General features: G+C 39.1%; 1 protein-coding gene across 6 annotated transcripts in view; it reads right to left on the reverse strand.

The window, feature by feature from the left end:
- The window catches only part of AP2A2 (adaptor related protein complex 2 subunit alpha 2), a gene marked incomplete at both ends in the record, with an annotated part of 40,835 nt that overhangs the window by 12,093 nt on the left and 16,078 nt on the right, over positions 1-12,664 (reverse strand). For 4 of the 6 annotated variants that reach the window (XM_079537757.1, XM_079537756.1, XM_079537753.1 and 1 more), the window contains 7 exons: positions 869-1,037; positions 1,455-1,605; positions 2,101-2,209; positions 3,683-3,784; positions 4,704-4,833; positions 6,660-6,853; positions 7,643-7,785. In XM_079537757.1, coding sequence (XP_079393883.1) covers positions 869-1,037; positions 1,455-1,605; positions 2,101-2,209; positions 3,683-3,784; positions 4,704-4,833; positions 6,660-6,853; positions 7,643-7,785 — 998 coding nt within the window. The remainder of the gene's footprint in view (positions 1-868; positions 1,038-1,454; positions 1,606-2,100; positions 2,210-3,682; positions 3,785-4,703; positions 4,834-6,659; positions 6,854-7,642; positions 7,786-12,664) is intronic. The other 2 variants (XM_079537758.1, XM_079537755.1) reach the window with 1 other exon arrangement.

Below are 12,664 nucleotides of genomic sequence, written 5' to 3' on the forward strand. Positions count from 1 at the left end.
GTCAAAATAATTTCACCTTTGTTGGGAAAAGATGCAACTTAATGAAGAGATGAGACATTATAACTCATGGTCAAATTTCCAAAGTTTTCCATATGCACATTAGACTTCTTCTGTGAATGAGTTTGCAGTCTTTTCTGCACTAGGTAATTAGTACCAATGGCCACAGATGAGCTAATAACTGGCTGAAATTGTCAAATTGTCACCAGGCCAATGGGCAGTTAACGTCTTGCAGATTTAATGTCTTTCAAATCAGCAGAAGCTCAGCTAAAACAGACCTGTACTTTAAGGTTAGACAAATGTATGAATATGCTACAGCATGAGCTTGGAAGAACACATTACATGTAAACACTGAACTGTGAACATAAAGGTACATGCAAATTAGGCTTCCTTTTCACATCTGCTTTCTCACAGAAACATGACCTGAAAATTCATCTTTCTGGTTTCTTGACCTTTGGAAAAAAACGGCCCATGCTCCACTGGAAACCCATCTACTTCACTGCTCTCCATCAGCTGCTACAGTGAAGGTAAAGTATGTGGTACAAGCAAGACAGTAACAGGACAAAGTCTTCCTCAGCATTCTCAATTTCGCATTTCAAGTTTCAGCTTCACTCTACAGATTGAGGAGGATACTGTTACAGGGGCCACAGCTACAAGTATCAGATTCACTAGTAAGCTGAAGAAATAAGCTAAAGCTGACCTCTGTTATTGCCAGCACAGCATGATCAAGGAAAATAACTCTTTTCATTCCCAAGTATTACTAGCCTAACCAGGGATAAGGGGCTATGGGGAGAGGGGGAAAAAGCAGTGAAGAAGGGGACACAAGGGGTGGGAGAAGAGACTGAAAACCGACCGTACACTTAATATTTACCTTTAGTGCATTGATAACAGTTTCTATGTGTGTTTTCACAGCCTCATGTGAGAATTCAGAGCTGGCAAGCGTGCACATGCTTTCCAGTGCTAGGTAACGCAAATTAGTTTCTCGGTGCTGCAAGAACTGACCTAGCTGGTTACAGGCACGGACTAGTAGATTTGGCTCACTGCACAGAACAGGAGAGAAAGTGAAAGGGTTAAAAGCAACAGATTTGAGAACATCAAATACAGAATACTATTTCTGCAGTGCAAATTTCTTTAAGTGCCTCAGAAGGTGTCTGCTAGAATGTCCTGCTGGTGAAATGAAAATTCAGACACTGAGAACAAATCATATCTAATGGATTAAAGCAGTGATCTCAACACAAAACACTCGCCCCTAAAAAAGCAAGAAAAGTCACAATAAACTGTTCTGCCAGTGACACAGTGCATTAACTTCCAAACCAATCGCAGTGCTTGCGCTCCAACCTAGCAAGCAGCTTCTTATTCTGCTTTTCCCCATCTGGTAAAAAATTGCTCAGTGTTCAAAAGCCACGATTTTTCTTTTAGAAAAGTCACACTGCAACAAAACTGTTTTCACAGCTCACCTGTCGTGATGTATAATTAAACTGATCGCCTCAAATAGCACAGCATTCTTCGCATTTGAGTGTTGTACTTTCTTTGACTTTGGTGGCTCCTGTGCTTTGTTAAGAATAGTTTCTAGGCATTCTGTGAGACGACCACGTACCGCAGGGTCTTCTAGAGAAGAACAAGCCATTGGACAACTTCATTTTGCTCAACACCCTAACCTCTACCTAAGGACTTCCACCTTGCTAAATACAGGGATTAAACTGAAGTATTTCGTTTATTAAACAGTTCACCCATTCCCCCTTCAACCGCAGTGTACAGACATCAAAAATTCCAAGAAATATCTATTGAGCAAGAGTAAAAGCCAAACATCATTGGCACTGTCATATATTTCAAGGCTTTAATATCCTTGATAGCATTAAAGTATGTTTAAAATGGCTGTTGTGTGCTGCATACTGGTCTCACATCTGACACTTCACAACTAAACACAGTTCAATAGAACACGTAGCTTAGAGCAATCTGAAAAACTCAGAAGTATAGGCTTCAGCAACCTTGTCTTAAGGCACAGTGCTTGCACTCCAACTTAATGGGCGCAGTACAGAGCAGTAGCTCTTTGAATGTAGCAAACAGCATCAGCTATGGCCACCGTTGCGATTTGTGCATTACCTGGAGGTGGGTAGCACTGTAAGAGCCTCAGAAGTTTCACAGATAACCAAGGAGCAGGGACAAAATAGTACGTATAGTCCTGAAGATCTGTTGATGCGGAAGTTACAATCTGTAAAATAAGCAGACATCACTTCAGCTACTTACGTTAAGTGATTTGCAATCGTGATAAGCAGCTAAAGAACACCATAGGTCACTTTCGACAGAAGCCTACAAAATTATGTCACCAAAAATGATTAAGTAGCTTAACTCTGTGCAAACTGTCATACTACCGAGTACAACATCAGGATTTCTAATAAAAGAAATTCAGCTTTGCTAATAAAGTATTCCATTGAGTTCCTTCCTGAAATCATGCTTGCTTGTCTTAAGAATGAAGATGATCATCTCATAGGGCCAAGATGTTTAGCTAGAAGCTTGACTTTCCTTGGGTCAGCATTTCATATATTTAGGCTTCCTATTGGCTGATTCCACTGTTGTAATTGACTGATCACTGGTAGGTGAACTCAGAAATCAAATAGAAGATGCTACTGCAAACTGAACTATTACCTTCATTACTATTCATACCGCACAGCAAAGAACGGATGGCTTTCACTGAAAGGGTTTTTATGGATAGAGAGTGTGACAAGAATTAGATTAGATTTCAGAGGGAGTACCTTTCTTTGTGGATTTCTTTTTCCCCTTTGATTCTAGGGTTAACACAAGTCTTGCATTAGCCTTGTACGAGGAAATTCTAACTCTTGCTGCTCCATTACAGAACAGCTACGCACTTCCTTTGCTTTTAAGTATTAGACACATTCTTCAGAATTGAGGAGAAATTAAGTCTCTCTGAACAGCAAGTAATTTATTTTGCATCTAAGACCACATACAAATTGAAGCTCAACGCATAGCTGTAAAGTAATATCCTCACATGCCTTGCAAGCTTCCTAAGAGACTGCAGCAAAACAAAACAGTAACATACAGTTTCCAGCATGAAGATGCTAACCTGGAAACTTTGCATCCATACAGAAATGTCTCTGCTCCTCTCCCTGAATTCCTTGCCCTTGCTTAATCCCCTACATCCCATTTACAGAATATCTAGTACGGATGAATATTAGCCTAGTGGCAGCACAAAAGCAGGAAAAGAAAGACAGCCCATCCTGTAAGAAGCTTAAATGTAGTTACAAGCATAGGCTATAATTTTTGAGAGTTCTGTGCAGAAATTTGTAGAATCTTTTCTTCAAGTACTCCCTGGTGCTGCAGCAACATAAAAAGATGATTTAAAAAACCTCAGCTTCATCCTGGGGATCCCTGAGAATACACGTAGCTGAGAGAGAATGTTTTGCTACATACATCTGCAGTATAGCAAGGATTATACAAAAAAAAAAGTTTGGGAAGTAAAGCTTTCTGTCCAGCTAAGCAAGAAATGTTAAAACGTTGTGTGAACTACCTGTACAAACCAGAATTGAATAATCCTCGGTTTTAATGGTATACTACATAAATCTGACCTAGAAAGATGAATCAATAAGCAACATTAAGATAATCTGACCTAGAAAGCAGAATGAATTAGGCTACCGTCAATCATTATCAGCGTTATCATTGGACTCACTCTGCTTAGTCTCGACACTGCCAAAGAGACTGAAGTTTTGAACTCTTCTGGGTTCTTCTGTGCCAAAGTTGTGATCAGACTTGTAGCTGCAGTAACCACACCCTAGAAAGAAAAACAAAACCGCATATTCACCTTAATAACAATTTAGGATGCTGCTTGTTAGCACCACCTTTCACTGGCAGTAATTTTTAATATAAAAGAAAACTGAGTTAATCCCCACGACAAAGACTCATATTAAAAAGCCATTTGTTTTACAGACATGCAGACAAATTACACGTCTTTAAAACTGGGTAGGATTTTCAATGTGATACTATCATGCCTGCAGAGCATTTCATGTTGTTTTCGTATGAGCTTTGCCTCACATTTGGATAGTACATATAAAACACATTCAGAGAGCTGCACTAAAATAAAGCCTGGATGCAAACTATCTTCTTAAACAAGAGCAGCATGAGTAAAAAAAAAACAGGATGCAACAGATGATCCAGAAAAGCATTCTGGCAACTGAATGTGAAGAGTGGCCTTTGTATAATACAAACATTTTATATTGCTGAAGACTAAAGTGTTCCCATTACAATCAAAACAAAGGTCTAAATTGACTTTTTTTCCTAAAGTAATCAGACAAAAGAATAGTCTGTTCTCTAAAATAACAGGTTTTTCCTTTTGAACCAGCAGGATAAGAATGACAACATGGATAGCACAGGACAGTGAAGTGCTACATCAGGCCTCGCATTTTTAGTGTTTAGTCCTAAGAAAATCAGCATTACATCAGACTCAGGATCATAAGGCTCACAATTTACAGTCAGAGCAAACAAAGAACTTATGCATGCCATTCCTTTTACGCACCAACAATATTTAAGGCAAGCACAGTTTGAATAAAAATTAAAATACACAGCAATTTGTGAAAGAACTTCTTCCATCTCTTTACCCTTGTCTTAAAACAGCAACCCACCTGGTGGAAAAACTCTAGAGAAATAAATTCATACACAGAGTAGACCAAAGAAGAATAACTGAGCTGATTTACCAAGTGCTGGTCATTGAGGAGATGTACCACTCTGGATGTCCAGTCTCCCATGGGGACAAGGTCAGGGGAAGTTCTATACAAACGCAGCAGGCATAAGGCAGCACTCTGCTTCACACTATCCATAGTATCTCTGCAAGATAGAACCACAATATTTTAAACCCACAGTAAAGTCACAGCAATACCCACGGGCTAGCAGCACGCTAAACTTCATACAGGCTCAGCAGCCTCTGAGAGAGAGCATATTTTCAGAAGTTTGCCAAATAAGTTCTTCCTGAGTAACAGTATTTGTTCTGAAATAAACCATCCAATAAGTTTAACTGGTCGAGTGCTCATCCATTACACACGTCTAGTAGCTCCTACAATGATTCTTTTACTTAAGGAGGCATCTCACAACTTTTCATCAGAGCTGAAGGTCCATCATCAGAACTCCTCATTGAGTCAAGATCTCACTAAATGTTAAGAACAGAAGCTTCTTCCAAACAGACTCAAACAGTTCAGGTCCATTACACTACACATGTGAACTAAGCTGGATCTCCTGACAGGTACTGCATATCAGAGATGAATCATTACCTGCTCAACGCTCAACAGCTTAATTACCAACAGGCAGCATGCAAATTGACTGGCTGTCACCAAACAGGCAACCCACAAGTCTATTCACCTTGGCATCCACATTGCTGGCAGGAGAACTGACTATTTTAGGTGCACTGTACTATTCTAGTTCAGTGAGCTTCCTCTCACAGAATAGAGAATAGTGCATTGGTGGTTTTTTTTTGTTTTTAATAATGTTGCATGTGTCACAACAGCTAAAAAATAAGCATGAAGCATAAGCAACGAAAGTTTTAAGAAGCAGTTTATAATGAGAAATCTTGGTTAAATGTTCAGAAATGTCCACAGCCCCAGCAGAAGTTCAGTCTCCTTATTATCTAAGAAGTTACCAATTTTCAATGACACCATCCCATACTTCCTTCAAGCTTTGAAGACTTAGGGCATAAAAAGCTCAGTGTTCAAACAAGTCTCAATTGAAAGTGCTCTTCTCTGCTGGTGACTGATGAATGCACTTTCTCTAGGCATGCATAAGAAGAAATTTCAAGTCCGAGAAAGGTGGAATTCCACAACAGAATTCTTCCCATATCATGAATGAGACTAGGCCTATAGTAAGTAGCAGGTGCTGGCTGCTTATTCTTCTCTTTCTGGCCCATATTAAATTTTAGCTCTGCAGAACATTAATATTGTTCAAATGTAGTATTATAAAAACAATCTCAAGAATTCAAGTGTTTCACATGAATTTTGCCACAACTAGACATCACTTATTGCATCCTTTTTGTCATCAGCTTAGACTTTGCTCATTGTTTTAAGTTTCCAAAAGCAATAAAAAAAGAAGTGTAGCAATCTCAAGCTTTCTAATAAATTTAGACTACAGTTTAGAAATTTACCAGGTCTGGTCAGAGATTTCTTAGCAATAAGAAATGAAATTCAGAGTGGCTATGACTACTTGTTGGTTACAGGAACAGCTATTCACAAGGCCATCAGATGAAGCAAGAACACTCGCTCTACAGAATATTAGCACACTCCTCATGAAGTCAGGACTATTAAAAAAAGCTCTTTTAAGCAAATTTGTAGTTTAAGCCCCTACTTATTTTCATTTATTTCTCTTCTTTTCATCAAAAGAGGCGAGGAAAGTAAAACAGGCATTTCAGTGCTCATTAGCACGCATTTATAAAGAACAAAAACTTGATCAGTACACAAAGCTATAAAAATCTATTCAAGATGTTGACAGCCTTCATTTCTCACGTAATATCAGTACTCTTCTACAAGCAACTCCACCTTTGGCTTTACCAGAATGTTTGCAGCTACGGGAGACCATTTATACGGCAAGCACAGGGCTGTGCAGCTCAAAGCATGGATTCAGCTGCTCCTGTCGAACCGAGTCACTGCAGGAAGGCACGTCAGACCTACCCAGCTACAAGGATTTTTGGAATTTCTCCAGCAAACGCTTCCGCCATCTCGCGGCTGCCCACGTTGGCAATGCAGTGCAGGGCCAGACCCATGAAGGTGGGGTTGCGGCTGGCCAGATCGTTCTTGATCGCGTTGTTTATGAGGCGGATCAGCTCACTGTTGGAGTTCACCAGGACGGAGATGAAGAGATAGCCCTGCGTTTCAGAAGAAGGATAAGGAGGATTTATTTTAGCTGGCATGCTATGCTTTCTGCTAATGCCACAAGCAATACTTCGGGACACACAGTGTCTCCGATATCAGATGTGTGGGCAGAAACATAATGAGACACCAGAATGAAAGCTAGAAAGATGAAGTGCAGATGAAGTAGTCTGATGTCCCCTTATTTATCAGAAAGCTCAAGGTCTGCAGATCAATCTGTTTCAGCCTGTAACCAAAAGATCACTCTGAGTGAGTGGGATAATATGTGAATGAGAAGCAAAATATTGTTTAGGCACTCGTACTTAACAGGTACTTGATAAATATGGCATTATCTAAGAAAGTTTGAAGAAATTACAAAAATTAAGTTACTTGCCTATTCTGTTTCAAGTATAAATGGTTAACCTCCACACAGCACTTAAAGTGAAACTCGTGCTTGCATTATAGTCTGTTAGCAGGAGCTAACATTTCTCAGAAGTCTCTGTCTCTATCTAAATGCAAGACTCAAGGCAGTGACCAAACAAAAACAGCACTGTTGCACAGAGTACACATTTCAGCTGTTACAATTTGTGGAATATTCTTAAACCCTACTTGCTAGTACAAGATACAAGATCTGAGTCACTTACTAGTACAAGATAAAAGATCTTTGGTGCAAAAAGGTATTTTCATTTTAGAAATCACTGCTAAATCCCAAACAAGGTTTTCATTTGAGGGAGGGGGAAAGTACTTACAGATTAAATAGCTAAGGCAGAATATTAGACAGAATGCCTTCTCTTTTAAGTACTCACAATTTGTTTTTCTGTGTATCTATTGGAACTGAGCAGGTTTACAGCCTCCATATGACCAAAGTCAATGTCATGCCCCAGGAGAAAGATGAAAAGCAGCTTGCAGACATATTTTTTCTTACTGTAACCATCCAGAGCCTTGTCACCTGGAAAGTAGGGAAATGAAAAGCACTTAAGCCTATATTGTTTCTATATCAGCTTTTCTTCCTCCCCAGGGAGAGAGTTCCACCCAAGTACCATTTAAGTACTACACTTAATACCACACTTAAATACAGTAATAAGACATAATTGTATCTAGTAATGAAGACTGACATTTGATTTATCATGTATTACCATATAAAATAGAAAACCTTTGAGCATCAGTTATTAGTCAAGTGATGGCAGTTTTGGCACCATTAACTTTGGCATTCAGTTAACAATAAATGAAAACTTACCAGGCTGCTGAGTTTTATAATCTCAGAAGTATTGTCTCGTGTGCAAGTATAAGGTAGATGTAAATCACTGAATATTTTTATAGTTTTAGTTGAAAGGTAAGTAATTAATTTAAATTATTATTTGAGCTTTTATTCACTCAGCAGTGAATAAATGCATAAGATACACTTAACTCTGAGCTTTATATCATTTTGTGCTAAAAATATGAAAGTTATCACCAACAGTCCCCAACACATCAGAAAATTTGAGTAAAATATCCTTTGGACTTCAAAAAGAAATGAAAAGAGAGTTACAGAACAGTCACAGAACGCAGGTAGCTTGCATCTCTTCCTAATGGAAGAAAAATGCAGAAACTCAATAAATGGAGCAGTCACTGAATGAAAGCATTTACATATAAGATTCAAATATTTACTGAAATCTGAAATTCATATAAAGGAAAAGGAAAAACCAACTCTGAAGACTCCAGTGTTAATTCCATTTGCCATCACCCATATCTTAAAGTACAGCCATGAAATAACGCTGTCAGCTAGTCTCTGAATTCTCCTGCTGTGCCTCTGGAATGTCTTCTTAGTAAGAGTGTTTATAAGATGAAAGCACTCTCAAGTGCTTCGTTTTTAGAAACCAAATACATTCTAAATAGGTTTCATCTTTATTTGATGGTTGGACCAGATGATCTTAGTCATCTTTTCCAACCTGAATGATTCTATCTGGACTGATATTGCAGTACCTCTGAATTCTAGAAGCTTGTCAGCATGGTCTTTTAAAGCATTTTATTCCGTATTCAGTTACATGAAACAGCACAGAAGCTTACAGCTGATCAGGCAGTCTATTGCTTTTCCAAAAGAAGATACCTTTTAAAAAGTGCTTTTTGCAAAGCTCTCTCTCCCTGTCCTAAATCAGGAAGTCAAGGAGCATACACTAAGCCATACAAGCTGCAGTGCTGAAGTTTAGTCAGGTTAGCAAAATTTTGATAGATGCTGCTGCCTAAAAGGCTACATAAGCTTCTTAGCCTCTGCATTCTGGGCCCAGAATAACTCCTGTCAGATCGATGTGCATTCCTTCATGAAGGGCAAGTTCAGTCAGAATAGCACTGCATAACGAGAAGCTTAAAAAAAGATCTGCTCAAGTTGTTGCCCTTACCAAAAAAGCTCCACTCTTAAAACAAAAATAACAAAAATCACTTGAGATTTATGTAATAAGCAGCTAAACATGTAATTAAAAAACGCCTTAAAAGTCTCACTAGTATAAAGTTCCCCCTTCTTCCTTCTCATTTACTGGTGCAGAGCCAGGTTAGAATTCCTATAGCAAGCATCTCCAGCCCCCATAGATTTCACACTTACCTAACACTGCTATAAACTGGCCTTAGAGTTTGTGATGGAATGAATGCTAACATCAGTCTTTGAAGCCACACAGTGTTACTGAATCAAGAAAAACCACTGGAACATTGAAACAGACAACAAGACAAGGTTCTGCATACAGGCGGCAACTACGACTGTTCTGGGGGCTGCTTTCTGTTTTGACTCTCTAGTCTTCAAGCTGGTATTTTTTTCCTTAAGAGAAACTCCTAGCTTTCATGTATTTAGTTGTTTTCCAAAAGAGAAAACAAATGTATGCACATGATTAGAGCTGCAATACAGACAGCCTAGTAAAAATATCCTTTACATTGCCTAGACACCATTTGATCTTACAGAATTTGGGTTGTTTGCTTTTTTAACAGCAGTGTATCTCTTATGAACAAGCAGCAGCCTTACCATGAAACTATTTTTGTGCTAATCAGGGAAAAGCTGCAGACCAGCAACAAGCCAAAGGTTTCCAGGCAAATGATTAAAAGAACGGTTGACGTTGCATCCAATTGTCAGATATTATTACAGTTCAAAGGAAGGGATACTAAATACCCTGAACTCATATTAGTCTGTGCTCCTCTAGTGGCTGAGATCTACATAATTGAGGACTTGCTACAGGATTTAAAAGCATCAGTATCACGATGCTTCTCTCAGAGATCCAGATACAACAGAAGGCGTCAGAATGCAGCTTCACATCTACTTCACCACATGTGAGAGAAACCTGAGTCTGCAAGACTGCCCAGCTGCAAGAGCAGGAGTGCACAGAAGTCACAGGTACAAACCTCATTCTTCTCATCTTCCCAAATGACCGCTGTTGACTTTGTGAGATCAAAAAGGAAGCACAAAGCAGAGGAGATAAAAGTACGTACACTCAGACTTGCATTGGTTTTCACAACAAAATATTTAGCAGATTAGCAGTGACCTTGCAGCATCTTAGGGTATGTGAAGCATCTTCGATGGAAACTATGCCATGCAATCCAGCCTCACAACACTACCACCCTACTACCAGGGCAAAAGCAGCTTCTTTCTAAGGAGGAACACCACTGTACCAATTCCTGAAACACTTCTCCTTAAGAAAAAAAATACTTATTGTCTGTTTGCAACAGTTTCTGACACACAGCACAGGCTGATTAAAGATTCTGATTAACAGGAAACCTTCAAATTAAGCCAAGCACTCACCACTAGATCACCCCTCTAAAGCTTTTAGTCCCCAGCAATAATAGCATGTTATTTCCACTCCTTTTTTTTTTACCCCCTCACCTTGTTTTAAATACCTTTTGATTAGCTGTGCATTTAAAATAACAAGTACTGCAAAGGTCTCATTACAGTTATCTAAATTTAACAGTGTTTTGAAGAAAAACTTGGCTTCAGATCCTTACTGAAATGTTAACTATCCGATTCTCTCCCAGACAAGTAGCATTTACTGAGTTCAAAGACCATTTTAAACACTACTAACAAATCTCTGCTTAAGTACGTGCTAAAATAGTACAGCCCCTCCCAGATCCAAGCAAACATCCTAAAAACAAAAGCAGAAGGAAGTTTTGCATGTTCTGTTATCTTTATTGCAATACACAATCGTTTCTTTCAACTCAGCCCATTTTTAAACGCTTCCATGTACATTTATTTGTAAGTACTACAAATCAAGTCAGCAGAAACAGGAAGGATCCAGAACACGTCAGCAGGTTTTGAGCACAGTGGGGTATTTCAAAGACTACTTGCTTTTTCTGAACAGTTGAGTTTGCAAGATTTCTTTCAGGCAGCCATCTGAAATGGCAGAAAGAAGGCACAAATGCCTAACAAGACCTTTTGGCTCTGAAGCAGCTCCCTCCTGTCCATGATTTGCACCGTGAGTCCAAACACAGCATTTGCTTTTCAATTTTATACCCTGCTACGCAGCTACAGAGCCTGCCACCAGCATGAGAGGTTGCAAAGCAGTTCAGCCCTGTAGGATATTCACTAGGGGACAGAGCAGGGAAGCTCTGTCAAATCCCACAAGCAGTCGACTGCTATCTCCAAGTCCATGAACAGGTTCGCTTCCAGAACTTCAATAGTGGCTTATATAAAACATAGTGGATAACATCCTTAAGTGCTCCCCTGCTTTTAATGTGCTTTCTCTCTACATTACTTCAGCTATGTAACTTTACACAGTGACCTGTTTCTGCATACAATGTGCTCATAGCCTAAAGGCCAAAAACCAAAGCTTTTTATGAATGTACCTAAACTTCAATGTTAAGACAGGATTTGTCTTTCTGTGAGTGTGATACAGTCTAAGCCCTCTGAATAGAAGGCTGAACATTTGTGACTGACAACCCATACAAATCCATGAGAGTAGTATTTAGCTACTGCACTACCACTAGAGCACCCTTACAGTTCAGTTGATATTTGAACTCTGGTTTTACTTCCAACAACTCACTTTGTCAGTGCAGTCACTTACTACATAATCAGATTGTCTTAAATCTAACAGCTACTCTTCTAACACAAAACTCATTAAGTAACCACAAAAAAAAAACAAACCTAAGCTTCAATATCAGATCTGAATCAGACAGAAAACACAACTCCTTCATATACAGAAACACTGTATATATATTTGGACAGTTTTGCCATTACACAAATTTTTGAGAGATCAAAATTAAGCAACAAATCAATAAACTGGGTATTTTTTGCCCAAGAAAGCAGATCTCCTTCACAAACAAACTAATACTCTAAAAGTCAGGCTTCTAGTTTGGCTCAAGCCTGGGAACGAGTTCAGCTTATAATCTGAATACAAAACAAACAGAATATTTTTTCTCTGCTTCACACAACTCCTACAACTTCTGCTTTATTACACTGGTGTAGTTTCTTGATACTGCACGTGTCTTATCTCAGTTAACGCAGGAGCATTTGAAGCAACTGTCAAGGACACACTGACCTTAACAACTCAGCTTTCTCATGCTGAAACAAGAGACAGAGCCACTTTAAGTACAGAGACTCTGGATTCCTTCTGAACAAGCAGCACAGAAGCCAGATCCAAGCCCAGCACCAAGACATACATTGCATCGACTCAGGAAAAGCTGTGCACATACATACATATACAACCTTATCCAAGTCCATTAAGCACGAGGGTATTTTAAATAGCAGCTTAGTCCAAACAACATGGGCAACAGACTCAATAGCTACATCTTTGACAGACAAGGAGTATTAATACTTATATTCTCACAATATCTTGCTAGCTACATGAGATGAGGGGCTAGGCACTGCAGTAGAACATGTG

Source organism: Tetrao urogallus (assembly GCF_951394365.1).
Source record: "Tetrao urogallus genome assembly, chromosome: 6".
NCBI classification, from domain to species: Eukaryota; Metazoa; Chordata; class Aves; order Galliformes; family Phasianidae; genus Tetrao; species Tetrao urogallus.